The sequence below is a fragment of the Tupaia chinensis genome, unplaced genomic scaffold (genome assembly GCF_000334495.1).
Source record: "Tupaia chinensis unplaced genomic scaffold, TupChi_1.0 Scaffold143728_1, whole genome shotgun sequence".
Taxonomy (NCBI): domain Eukaryota; kingdom Metazoa; phylum Chordata; class Mammalia; order Scandentia; family Tupaiidae; genus Tupaia; species Tupaia belangeri.
Window position 1 is genome coordinate 2382955 of NW_006203577.1, and position 13852 is coordinate 2396806.

At 39.0% G+C, this 13852-nt stretch overlaps 2 protein-coding genes across 2 annotated transcripts in view; both read left to right on the top strand.

The window, feature by feature from the left end:
- The window catches only part of LOC102478133 (taste receptor type 2 member 14-like), a 14853-nt gene extending 6352 nt beyond the window's left edge, over nt 1-8501 (top strand). Inside the window, exons 2-3 of the mRNA XM_006164826.1 lie at nt 7213-7316; nt 8398-8501. Coding sequence (XP_006164888.1) covers nt 7213-7316; nt 8398-8501 — 208 coding nt within the window. The remainder of the gene's footprint in view (nt 1-7212; nt 7317-8397) is intronic.
- Nucleotides 8502-10726: 2225 nt separating this feature from the next.
- On the top strand, nt 10727-13586 carry LOC102478565 (taste receptor type 2 member 14-like). The gene is made up of 3 exons (XM_006164827.1): nt 10727-11664; nt 12540-12643; nt 13450-13586. Exons 1-3 carry the CDS (start codon nt 10727-10729, stop codon nt 13584-13586), a joined length of 1179 nt encoding a protein of 392 aa, XP_006164889.1.
- Nucleotides 13587-13852: the final 266 nt, after the last annotated feature.

Genomic DNA, 13852 nt, shown 5'->3' on the forward strand with positions numbered 1-13852 from the left:
AAAAGAGAGAAGAGGATAGAGAAAGATAGCAAGTGAACAATAGAGAGGATGTTAGTGAGAAACAGATATGGTTTATTATCTGTTGATGATGACGTGTATAGTATTCTCAACTGTACTGGGAAGTACTTCATGATGGGTGAAGTCTTTTAACAAGCAAAATGAGAAATAGTGATTGTCTGTTTTAAAAATTATAATAATAATAATTATTGGGAAATGCATGGAAAAGACATTGAATGATAAAGCGGGCAGATTGATGTCTCTGTATTGACTGACATGCATGGCATTCCCTTTTGAAAAAGCAATGGAAGTCAATGTAAAGTTATATGTAATCCAATGTAATATAAAGAAGATTATGATGATAATATAAATAAAAAAAAGAAAAAAAATATGTAATTGATGAAATGTATGTAGTAGCACTGTAGAGACTGAATGTGAAGATGAAAGCCACAGATTTAATTAGACTGTTTCTAGAAATCTTCTGCCTGGGAGGAGAGTCTGATTATCATATTTAATGATCCTGCAGTCCTATTCCTAGGTATTTATCCAAAGTAAGTGCATCAGGTGACATGGGGAAGTACCTTTATGGTAGCATTACTTAATAATTTTAAAAGAACAATCCCAAGTACTACCAACTGAGTACAGATGAATATTAACAGTAAATTCATTCAATGGAAAAATATAGAGAAATGAAAGAAAATAAAGTCAATGTACTTGCAACAATATGGTTAAATTTCAAACTCATAATGTTAAACAAAAGCAGCCACGAACATGATATCTGTTTTGGAGTTTTATTTACATGAAATTCACAGTAAGTGGATCTGAGCCAAAAAGTTAAGGGTTATGTCCCCAGTTTGGGAAGTTTAAAGTAAATTATGGAAATGGCCATCATAAATTGTGAATATAAATGTGGTGAAATACATAGCAGTTTGGACAGTGGCATGGAGGTGGTCCAGGGCTTTTGGTAGTGGTCCATGTCTTGATCTGCATGGTGGTTATATGTCTGTTTGATTTATGATATGATGTCCATTTGTTTTGACACATTTCTAAATGTGCACTCTCATTTTTATGTAAATATTCTCAGCAAAGTGAAATATATTCTAAAATTAATCCTTACTCTGTTTATTTCAAACACAGAGGAATAAAATTCACCATATATATACATGGCTTGGCTCTAAGAGAGTTGAACATAGCCATTGCGCTAACTGCTGGTTCCCATGGTCCATGTCTTGATCTGCATGGTGGTTATATGTCTGTTTGATTTATGATATGATGTCCATTTGTTTTGACACATTTCTAAATGTGCACTCTCATTTTTATGTAAATATTCTCAGCAAAGTGAAATATATTCTAAAATTAATCCTTACTCTGTTTATTTCAAACACAGAGGAATAAAATTCACCATATATATACATGGCTTGGCTCTAAGAGAGTTGAATTAGAACTGTGTGAACAGCTTAAGAAGATGTAGCTCTATGGAGATGGATCTCAAGATACCAGCACCAGGGTCCATGTAAAATCTTTGCAAACTGTGATCTCCTTCCTCTTGTTCTTTGCAGCTCAGTTTCTGTCTATAATCACACCAATCTGGAATTCTGACAGGCAGCTGACAGAGCCGGACAGAGCTGCTTTGAGAAACTATTGGCTGGGACCAGCAGTTAGCGTAATGGCTATGTCACTGGACTCCCATGTAGTCGACCGCAGTTCGAGTCCTGGACCCGGTGGCTTAAACTCATGCCAGGTGTGTGTGCATGCGTGCCCAAGATCCCAAGAGGAGAATGGAGGAGAAGGGATTGTGACGTGGCCATGCCCCCTGGGGGGTGATTTCTTGCTTTCTGTCTCTCTGTCTCTCTCTGTCTGGCGAGCGCATGCACCCTATAGCAAAAATCTCTCCAAAAAATAAAAAAAGAAACTATTGGAATGATCTATCCTGTATGACACCCATTTATCTTGATTTTGGAAGCACAAAACTAAAACAGACCTTTCTTTCATTATGCTGGCAAATGAGCTTTCAACTGAAAGGCCAGAAACTCTCAACTCTTTAGATTAATAAGGGGACATCACATGTCTTCTTGCAGAAAATAATATCATGGAGTTTAACATTTTATACTTCTTTTTGGTTTTCCAAAGTAGATGCATGTGGTTAATATCCAGCAGCACATCTAAAATGTGTTTCACTTAAAGTTATTTAAAAACCTACATATGTGTTTCTGTGCATATGAAAAACATGAAATTTTGGCAATAACATACTCTTAATCATGTTTTAGCCAAAGAACACTTAATTATTTGAAATTTCATAAAAACTATCTTAGAATTAGGAAGTCATTTATATTTCACAAACATATCTTATAATATTCCAATGGAAGATTTTATGGCACACATTCACATGTTAGTGAGAACTGACAATTTGCCTAAGAAATCTTTACTACTTTCCATCATGATTTATATTACATGAATGTACCACAGTGTGTGTAGATTTCATTGTCTGAACCTCTGATATTACAGATGGAAGATAATTCAACTCTAAATCAACAATAAGAATGTGTCTATGGGATAGGTTTTATTCCCTCAGGATTCTTTATTTCATATTTAGCAGAAAAAACTGTATGTCCCCACTTAATATATACTGAATGTCTGCACTCTATAACTGAAATGGACAGGCTATCGGAAGTACAAACAAAAGAGATGGATGTGAATGCCAGATGTGGTGTGTGTGGAGGAGTGGGGCCTGGGGAAGAACATTTGGAGGAGGGATACGAAGACAGCATTGTTGAGACAGGGAGGCAGTGTTGTTATATTTTGATCAACTCGACCGGGGAGAAATGTTCACATATTGGAATGATCACCTTGTATGCTAAATAATGTGATTGAATGTATTAAAAAATGTAAATAAAAAAATATATATATATAAAGAAAAGTATAGTAGCAGGGAGGGCATCTGTAGGTATTACAGATAGCACGTATAGGGATAATATGAGGGTGTGTAACAGGTGAGGGAGGGGAATGGAGGAAAAAGAAAAACATGTAATTAACACAAAAATAAAATCTATTTTCTGATTAAAAAGACAGAATTTCTGAATAAAAAAAGATGTGCACAATGAAATTTAAAAGTGACCAATATATTAGAGTAATTTTGTATATTGTAAGTTAAACAATAGTTGGGAATATTAGGTTTATTATAAATTTTTGAATAACTTATAAAAAGATTATTGATTAAGAATGCAGAATTTAGAAAAGAATGTGTCCTAGTCTCAATGCCATCATACATTTCCACATAAAACTAGGAAATGCATTTCTTTCAGGGTTTAAATCTCTCCTTGAATTTGAGATATGATATCAATATTTCAGTTTCTACTAAGATGCTTCTGACTCCCTGGATATCCAGTTTCATCTTCCATTCTTAAAGTTTCTTCAAAATTTGAACAGTTTCAATAGTCCATATAATCAATGATCCTTTCTGTTTACAAGTAAATGGTAGATGAAATTTATGTATTTATTATAAAGAATGAGTCAGTGATCTATTTTATTACATTCTTGTTATAAGTAATAAAATGAGAAATGTGTTGACATTCTTTAATTGCAAGTTATAGATAAAAAGAAAATATATAAACTTCTTAAACACATAAATTCTAGACTGGGGACTCTAAAACCAGTATGTCAAGAATTGAAGTTGTGATATTTCTCTAGGAAGACAAGTTCAACATGGCAATGAGAAGAGAAGATGTGAAATTCTACCCTGTGATGCATGACCTGCTGGGGGCCACTTCACAGTGAGGCAAGGGACAGCATGGTGCCCAACACGGATGTCTTGGCACCCTAAAATTTCCAAGGGAAAAGTACATGAAGCTTATGCATGAGAGAGAAGAGGGAGAATTCCACTACTCAGGCCTCTTCAAGAGTCCCACTGGCCAGGGTTTACCTGAAGCAGAACTAGTATTTTTATTCTCTGCTGTACCCCATCTAGCCCTTCATGGCCATTGACAACATCAGGCAACATGTTCAAGTGTGGTGTCCCATCCAGCCCAACATGGAAGGATGTTCTACATCAGGCAAGGGGCTGACAGAGTTAAAGGAGACATTCAGGAGTATCTGAGGAAGTGCACATGTCAGCATCCACACAGTCCAAGCCTTGAACCTCCCACATACACTTATGTGCTCCAGGAGTGGCTGGTTTACTCTATAGTTGTTTAGAGGTGCTTAGTTTACTGTTCTGACCATGCTGTTTTCAATGCAGAGGTTGTTTCACTTTTGAAAGGGGATAGTCTTACAATAGTTCACTGTGGGTTTCTCCCCAACTTTCCTATGTGCAGCATCCTTATCTTCTATAAATGCCTCTAACAGCTTTGAACTAGCCAAATCTTCTGGTGCCACAGACAGAGTTGTGTGGACCACAGCCTAAATATTGCAGAGCTCTTTTTTGCTTTCAATTCACTTGAATTCTGTATCCAAAGAAAACTTCATGAAAGGGTCAGAGCGGCATCCTTAAATGTGGTATATGTTGGCTCCAAAATCCACAGAGGCCTGAGAAGTCCTGTGCCTCTTTTAGAGAGACTGGGGATGTAAGATAGGGCAGCGTGTCATTTACTTCACAAAGGATGTTTAACTACATACATCTGACCACTAGATTCTGAAAATATCACAGATGATGTGGGTCCCCAAATCTTCTCCAGTTTCTCTTTTTCTTATATCTTACTAGTGTTGAACTTAGAGTATTTTACAATATTTTCATAACTTTAAACACTGCTGTCAGGTAAAAATTACTAGAGTAGATCAGTTAACATTTATTATTTAATGTTAATTAATGATTACCACTAATTCTTACTTATTGTTAATTGAGTAGTATTAACATCATTCAATAATTTACTTAACTGGCATGAGGGTTTAGAAAAATGCCAGTTAAACTGCCCTCTAGAATAGCGACATGGCCCTGACACAAACAGTGAAGGCATGTTGTTCTTACCACACTGCCAGAAGCCCTGCTCCAGCCGGGGTGGGTACACAGGAAGGTGACACGGGTGAACAAAATCAGGCTGAAACCTCAATGCCCCTTAGCATGTTCTCAACCAGCTATAGCCAGAGCCAGCTCAGGACTGAAGCATTAGTGGCTACCAAACAAATGTATTTATTGAGGGATGTCTTACAGGAGTAGGAGGGGTGAGGGGGAAGTAAAATATTTACTCTAAGAAATAGGGTATACAAAGTATGGAAACAATAATCATAAAACATGATGCGCTGTTCTGTTTGACTAGGTGAAGCCAAACACAGTTCTCAGAATGAAGGAGTCTATTTGTCTGGTGCATTTTCTTCTTAAGTCTTGATTACCGGACAGGGCCCTTTTCAGATGAGAGGGTCTTGTAGCTCAGGAGACAACATAAGATGTTTTATTAGTAGTTTTTCAAAGTTAACAGCACACAGATGAGAAACTCTTTGTAGTTAAAAACTATCTGTTGCTTGCCCCAACTAGATAAGAACTTCCAGCTAAGATAGTTACTCTTCCCCCTGGAGCCTTCAGGTGTGTTTATTCTGTTGTTGTTAGCCAGACCTGTCCTTCCTCTATTAACCCATGGTTCCCTGTATTTTATTTGCTGAATTCTTTGTCTGTTAATCAGTGAATTCTTGTGCTTTATCTTTGAGTCCCTGTCATGGCAGTGGATATGCTAACTTGGCCTAAAGTAAGTTAACTTTGGCCTGCAGCTTTAACAAGGGGTATTTACGTAAAATTAGCCTTAAACTAACTTAGTCTACATATGCTACTAATGCTAATTTGGCTTATACTAACTTAAACTAACATATGTTAATTTTGGTTTAAAACAGGCAGGTGGGGGAGTCTCAAACTTCCTGATCCTCCCTGTGCCCATCTTAGGAAACTGCATTCCTACAGGATCACTAATTGACTTTATTATAAAGTTGCAGTAAGGTTTGGGTGTTATTTTACCCTTGCAGGGTACCATAATAACAGTAAAGCTCTCGGCAGAGAAATTGAGTGCAGGCCAGTACAGCGACACAATGGAAATTTAAGGCTCGTAAACCGCCGGCTTTGCCTCGCAGTTTCTTCCCAGTCCAGACCTTGACTTAGGCATGAGAGGCAGCCTCTTTACCAGCTTGTGTTAACTACATGGCCCCATCACCACACAAAGAAAATTGTTATTTTCCACCAAAATGGGCACAAATTAAGAAACATTCACCAAAGCAATGGCCACTTCCAAAGTGCCCAGAGTCTGTGTTCTGCTCAGTAAGGAGCCACCTCCTGGAGAGCATCTGAGAGGGTGGAGTGAGTGCGTGGTGATCTGAGTGTATCCTCTAATCCACCTGGTTGTGGCAGAGGCTGGTTAGCCTAATTTCATAGGGATATGAAAGGGACCATCACCCCCTGTACTTTCATGGGTGTGTGCTGGCCATGCCAGTCCTCAGACAATGGTGATATTATTTCATATTGCTTTTTCTTTAAGGAGGGGTGTGTTTCAGAAGCTTCCCCTTGTTCTTGCTAAGAATAATGGCCCTTAATGCAAAGATCAGGAAGGAATATGAGAGTTCCATCAACTCCCAAATGTGCCCATTACCATCACATTTCCAGAAGAGGTAAACAGCTGTGGTCTACTATCTCCACCTTGGGATCAATGAGAGTCAAAACTCTAGGTAGCATCTGGTACTTCAAAATTTCTACTCCATCCAGTGAATCACATCCAAGGAATCACGATGTTTTTCTGTTATTAAGATAATAGTTTAGTTCAGGCCCCACACATAAACGTCACAGAGAATAGGAATATCTGCCCCTTCCCTTGGCACTGACACCTAGCAATGGTAGCTGATCTTTGGAAAGCCACTTTAAGATCACATCCTGATATATTCTTATATAAAATTTATTCAAATATATATATATACATTTATTTTCTGAGAAAGAGAATTTCAAAAGGTCCTAATGATATGAACTACCTCCAAAACCATCCAACTCAGATTATGGACCCACCCAGCTTGTAGTGAGAGGCCCCGGGACTTAATCCTGGAGCATTCCCAATGTGTGCAGTTGTGTTACTGTTTGCCTCTGTCTGGCACCCATCCTGCAGGGATCTTTCAGATTCTTTATCAAGGGAATTTAGACTTCCTTTCAGTGACTGACTTTGCAGGCTCAGTTCTAAAAACTGGGTGGGGTCTTAAATTTTTTTATTTCAAAAGCTTAATCAACTTTTTCTTCATTGTTTTTCTCTTGTGAGATAGCATTTATCAAACTCTGGAGCCTCGTCAAGTGCTGACAGCTGAACCCACATCAATAAGGCTGCTGCTCTCACAGTTCATGAATTCTGATCCTGCCAAGGTCACCAGTGAGTCCACTTTGCCAAAACTCCATTGTCATCTCTTGACCTCTCAGTTACATTGGACAGTTTACTTGCTTTTATGACACTGCCCTCTGCTTTTTTTTTAATCCTTGCTTATTGGATAAAGCCTGTTGTCCCTCTTCACTAGCTCTGCCTCTTTTACCTAACCAACTCAGATGGCCTCAGACCTCAGTTCTTCAGTTTCTAACCAGTTCTCTTTACTTTGTTGGTGATCTCATTCAGTCTCCTTACTGAGAATGTAGCCAGGCAGTTCCACAGAAATGACCAGTGCTGATTATTTATTCGTAAACATTTATATTCAAATATATACATTAGTGACTTACATAGCTCACATTATATGATTTTTTTTCTGTCTCAACTGCTAAATTTATTTTAAGAAGGAAACTTTCCAAAATATCAGAAGAAATTTTCAATACTAATTTTGCTTGAATTTTTGCTAACTCAGAGGATGATCTGGCATCCTAGCTTTACTTAAAATAGTAAGTATTGGTAAATTTGTAGACAGTGGGATTTTCATTGTCAAGTTAATGATCGAAATAGAGAAATATATTCATAGAACTGTGGTTGTTTGCTCCTTCTTTGATCTCTTGTATTTGCTACATTCAGTATACAAAACTGTTCATGAACAATATATTCCTTTTTTTTGGAGAGGTTTTTGCTACAGGGTGCTTGCGCTCGCCAGAAAGACAGAGAGGCGGAGAGACAGAAAGCGAGAAATCACCCCCCTGGGGGGATGACCACACCACAATCCCTTCTCCTCCATTCTCGTCTTGGGGTCTTGGGTACACATGCACACGCGCCCGGCGTGAGTTTAAGCCACTGGGACTGGAACTCGAATCACAATCGACTACATGGGAGTCCAGTGACATAGCCATTGCACTAACTACTGGTCCCCATGGACAATATATTAAAATAAAACAACAAAGCTCTTCCATATGCAGCTCAACATAGCTTTGACACTGAAATGGATGAAAACAAAGGCTCTTTTCTCAGGAATACCTCATAATTCTGATTTCTAGGTATGACATGTGGCAATTATCCATGTTGCCACTCTTGCCTTGTGCAGGAAGATTTGTCTTTCCTAAGAGCTGCTGTTCTGATAAAAACCTGAAGTGTTTCTATCCAGACTATAATGGTGCCGTGACAAGGGTTCTGAAAAAGCTCCTCTGAAGTGAGTGTTCTCTACCGGAACCTGAGCTCTGATTCCTTTCTAAGAACCCATGAGGTTTCAGGACCAGCCCCCACCACCCCATCCTAACCCAATGGGGTTTACACTTTGCTTCATCTTCTTTCCCAAACTGATGTTTGTTGCCTTGACATGTCAAAGCAGGGAATCTTCCTGCCTTTGCACTGAGGCTCTGTTTGTGCTTCTAGTCTTAGGATCTTTTCCTTAGAAGTTTTCAAAGTTATTCTATTCCATCTTAGTGTGTCCACTCCTAAATTCTAGGTCACTTGTGAGAATGTTCATATATTTATTTCACTGTCTTTGCTCACTATTGCTTCAGTACTGAGGGAGAGTCAGCCCTCTAGACTGGGTTGTCTCACATTTTGTCATTTTTGCACTTTCTAAGATGTGTTTTTCTACTCTCTTTGGAAGCTGTTGCTAAGTGGCTTTCTTAGCTCTCTTTAGCTATTGAGGGAGAAAGGTTTTGTCAGGCTGTTATTCCACTTTCCTGATCAGTTAGTCTAAAGTTCTGTGTCCACCTTGCTGCCTACTGTGAGGGTTGGGGAGCACAGGTTCTGGGAGTATGAGGTTGTGTGGGCACCATGGTGTTTGGTTTTGAAGGAAAAATGTACCTTAATGGGCAGGAAGAAGTGCAGAGGAGGAGAGCTCTTGCTTTGTGAATTAACTCATACATACTCAGAGACTGGTCTGGGGGACAACAGATAGACTTCTACCTCTTCTCCACAGAAAATAATACACCCAAATTTTATTCAGTATTTACTAATGTCTTTGTGACTATCACAGTAGTAAGCATCATCTAGATGCATAATAGATGTTGAAGACATGAAATTCCTGAATTATTTCTAGATGAAAGTAAGAATATTTTTATTCCGAAAAGTGTGTGTATGTGTGTGTGTGTGTGTGTGTGTGTGTGTGTGCATGTAAAGTAAAATGATGTAAAGTGATTAGTCTCAGTATCTAGCCTACTAGGAATTATGACCTTCAAGAAATTATTAGAGGGACCAGCAGTTAACGTACTGGCTATGTCACTGGACTCCCACATAGTCGACCGCAGTTCGCATCCCAGACCCGGTGGCTTAAAACTCATGCCGGGCACATGTGTGTGCGTGCCCAAAGTCCCAAGAAGAGAAGGGATTGTGGCATGGCCTTCCCCCCAGGGGGTGATTTCTTGTTTTTTGTCTCTCTGTCTCTCTCTGTCTGTCTGGCGAGTACACGTGCCCTATGGCAAGAACCTCTCAAAAAAAAAAAAAAAAAGGAAATTATTAGAAAACACTGATCCTTTATAAAAAGAGCTTCGGACAATGTTGAAAGCATCTTTATAAAAACCTATTATAAAAGAAAATCAAGTATGATCAATCTTTCTTCCTTTTTCTCTTATTCTTTCCTTTCCTTCTTTTTTCTTCTGCCTTTCTTTTTCTCTTTATAAACCAACAAACTATAGTCATATATGGTATGATGTACAAAGTGATGATATGATGTATGAATAAAATATGAAATAATTCAGTTAAGGTACTTATCATTTCTTCTGACTCAAGAACTTCTCAGGTTTTGTGAGAAAATTTGAAATATAGTGTCTTAGAAATTTTCTAAGAGGTAATACCCTTCATTACCATGGTTAGCATATTTATCTATATATCTCAAAAATAGAAGCCAAAACAAATAAAATCAGACTAATTTCTCCTGTCTCACCAGGCTTCACAGCCTTTGACTATCCTCTCTCTATTCCTCCTCCTGGGATCCCTGATGTGTTCTAGAAACATCAGTGCTCAGTATGTTCCACATACTACTTTACATGCTTGTGGTCTGGTACATGTGTTAGAATCTTGTAATGGTATTCACTAGGAACTCAAGTTGCCAGAGTCAAATATGTAGATGTGGCAAGAAGAACAAACGACAAAAATAGTATATTTTTGCATGTTAGCAAATGAGAATTAAGCATTTCCTTCACCACCAACTACAAAAGACTCCAGCCTACACTGTTTAAGGCACACAGTCCCTAGGTGAGGCTCAGTGGGGCCATCTGGGGAAATACAAGGATTTTTATAAAGAAAGCTGTGAACCCCATAATTGGCAAATCATGACGTTTGCTAGTTTTTTATTTTGTACACAGCTTTTATAAAGGGAGTGTGCTGCTAGCAGAGCATTTTAGGTAAATGTATTAAGAAATATTCAGCAGAGATATTTCACATTGGGGTATTCTTTACAGACAATGGGTAATGTCATAGGCAGCACACTTACAATCATTCTGAGTGTGCAATTCATGATTGGAAATGTAGGGAATGGATTCATCGCACTGGTGAATGGCATCGACTGGGCAAAGAGAAGGAAGATCTCCTCAGCTGATCGAATTCTCACTGCTTTGGCGATCTCCAGAATTGGTCAGCTCTGGTCAGTATTCACAAATTGGTGCCTTTCTGTGTTCAATCCAATTTTGTTCATGAGTGAAAAAGTGTTCAGAATGCTTAATACCACCTGGGTTGTGACCAATCACTTTAGCATCTGGCTTGCTACCTGTCTCAGCATCTTTTACTTCTTCAAGATTGCCAACTTTTCTAACTCTGCTTTTCTCTACCTAAAGTGGAGAGTGAAAAAGGTGATCTCAGTGGGACTGCTGGTGACTTTGGTCCCCTTGGCATTTAATGTTGCACTGACAACCACGCATACTAATGTCTTGTTCAGTGAATGTAACAGAAACATGACTTGCAGTTCCAGTTTTAGCAATTTGCCACAGTTTGTTAGTCTTCTTTTAATTATCAACAGTATGTTCACTTTCATACCTTTTGCTGTGACACTGACAACCTTTCTCCTGCTCATCTTCTCACTCTGGAAACACCTCAGGACAATGCAACGTGATGCCCAAGGACCTAGAGATGCCAGCACCAAGGCCCACATAACAGCCCTGCAGTCCGTGATCACCTTCCTCCTGCTCTATGCCATTTTATTTCTGTCTTATTTTATACCAGTTCTCATCTCTTATTCCGTGAATGAAAATCTGATTCTCATGATTTCCCAGACTACTGCTATTACTTTCCCTTCAGGCCACTCATGTGTCCTGATTCTGGGAAACAATAAGCTGAGACAAGCGTTCCTCTCAGGACCTTGGGGGCTGAGGTGGATGTTCAAAAGAAGGGACCCTTGGGACCAGCAGTTAGGATAATGGTTATGTCGCTGGACTCCCAAGTAGTCGACTGCGGTTCAAATTCTAGACCCAGTGGCTTAAACTTGCGCCGGGCACGTGTGCGTGTGTGCCCAAGATCCCGAGAGAATGGAGGAGAAGGGATTGTGACGTGGCCATTCCCCCTGGGGGGTGATTTCTCACTTGCTGTCTCTCTGTCTCTCTCTGTCTGGTGAGTGCACGTGCCCTATAGATCACATTTCCAGAAGAGGTAAACAGCTGTGGTCTACTATCTCCACCTTGGGATCAATGAGAGTCAAAACTCTAGGTAGCATCTGGTACTTCAAAATTTCTACTCCATCCAGTGAATCACATCCAAGGAATCACGATGTTTTTCTGTTATTAAGATAATAGTTTAGTTTAGGCCCCACACATAAACGTCACAGAGAATAGGAATATCTGCCCCTTCCCTTGGCACTGACACCTAGCAATGGTAGCTGATCTTTGGAAAGCCACTTTAAGATCACATCCTGATATATTCTTATATAAAATTTATTCAAATATATATATATACATTTATTTTCTGAGAAAGAGAATTTCAAAAGGTCCTAATGATATGAACTACCTCCAAAACCATCCAACTCAGATTATGGACCCACCCAGCTTGTAGTGAGAGGCCCCGGGACTTAATCCGGGAGCATTCCCAATGTGTGCAGTTGTGTTACTGTTTGCCTCTGTCTGGCACCCATCCTGCAGGGATCTTTCAGATTCTTTATCAAGGGAATTTAGACTTCCTTTCAGTGACTGACTTTGCAGGCTCAGTTCTAAAAACTGGGTGGGGTCTTAAATTTTTTTATTTCAAAAGCTTAATCAACTTTTTCTTCATTGTTTTTCTCTTGTGATATAGCATTTTTCAAACTCTGGAGCCTCTTCAAGTGCTGACAGCTGAACCCACATCAATAAGGCTGCTACTCTCACAGTTCATGAATTCTGATCCTGCCAAGGTCACCAGTGAGTCCACTTTGCCAAAACTCCATTGTCATCTCTTGACCTCTCAGTTACATTGGACAGTTTACTTGCTTTTATGACACTGCCCTCTGCTTTTTTTTTAATCCTTGCTTATTGGATAAAGCCTGTTGTCCCTCTTCACTAGCTCTGCCTCTTTTACCTAACCAACTCAGATGGCCTCAGACCTCAGTTCTTCAGTTTCTAACCAGTTCTCTTTACTTTGTTGGTGATCTCATTCAGTCTCCTTACTGAGAATGTAGCCAGGCAGTTCCACAGAAATGACCAGTGCTGATTATTTATTCGTAAACATTTATATTCAAATATATACATTAGTGACTTACATAGCTCACATTATATGATTTTTTTTCTGTCTCAACTGCTAAATTTATTTTAAGAAGGAAACTTTCCAGAATATCAGAAGAGAATTTTAATAATGTTTTGCTTGAATTTTTGCTAATTCAGAGGATGACTTCGCATCTTAATTTTACTTAAAATAATATGTATTAGTAGATTTGTAGACAGTGGGAATTTTATTGTCAATTTAATGATCGAAGTAGAGAAATATATACATAGAACTGTGGTTGTTTGCTCCTTCTTTGATCTCTTGTATTTGCTACATTCACTATACAAAACTGTTCATGAAAATTATATTAAAATAAAATAACAAAGCTCTTCCATATGCAGCTCAACATAATTTTGACACTGAAATGGATGAAAACCAAGGCTCTTTTCTCAGGAATACCTCATAATTCTGGTTTCTGGATATGACATGTGGAAATTATCCATGTTGCCATTCTTTCCTTGTGCAGGAAGATTTGTCTTTGCTAAGAGCTGCAGTTTTGATGAAAGCCTGGAGTGTTTCTATCCAGACTGTAATGGTACAGTGACACGGCATCTGAGAAGCTCTTTTGAGGTGAGTGTTCTCTACCGGAAACCTGAGCTCTGACTTCTTTCTAAGAACCCATGGGGTTTCAGGACCAGCCCCCACTACCCCATCCTAACCCAGTGGTGTTTACACTTTGCTTCATCTTCTTTCCCAAATTGGTGTTTGTTGCCCGGACATGTCCATGCAGGGAGTCTTCCTGCCTTTGTACTGATACTCTGTTTATGCTTCCAGTCTTAGGATCTTTTCCTTAAAAGTTGTTTTTCATTTTTTTGGGGGGGGAGGTTCGCTATAGGGCATGTGCGCTCGCCAGACAGACAGAGAGAGAC

Excerpts from the sequence above, each read along its gene's own strand:
- LOC102478565 (XM_006164827.1), top strand. The coding sequence starts at position 10,727 with ATGGGTAATGTCATAGGCAGCACACTTACAATCATTCTGAGTGTGCAA. Across the intron at positions 11,665-12,539 it reads AGGGACCCTTGGGACCAGCA|CATTTTTCAAACTCTGGAGC; the intron begins GTTAGGATAATG and ends CTTGTGATATAG. Across the intron at positions 12,644-13,449 it reads TGATCCTGCCAAGGTCACCA|GAAGATTTGTCTTTGCTAAG; the intron begins GTGAGTCCACTT and ends TTCCTTGTGCAG.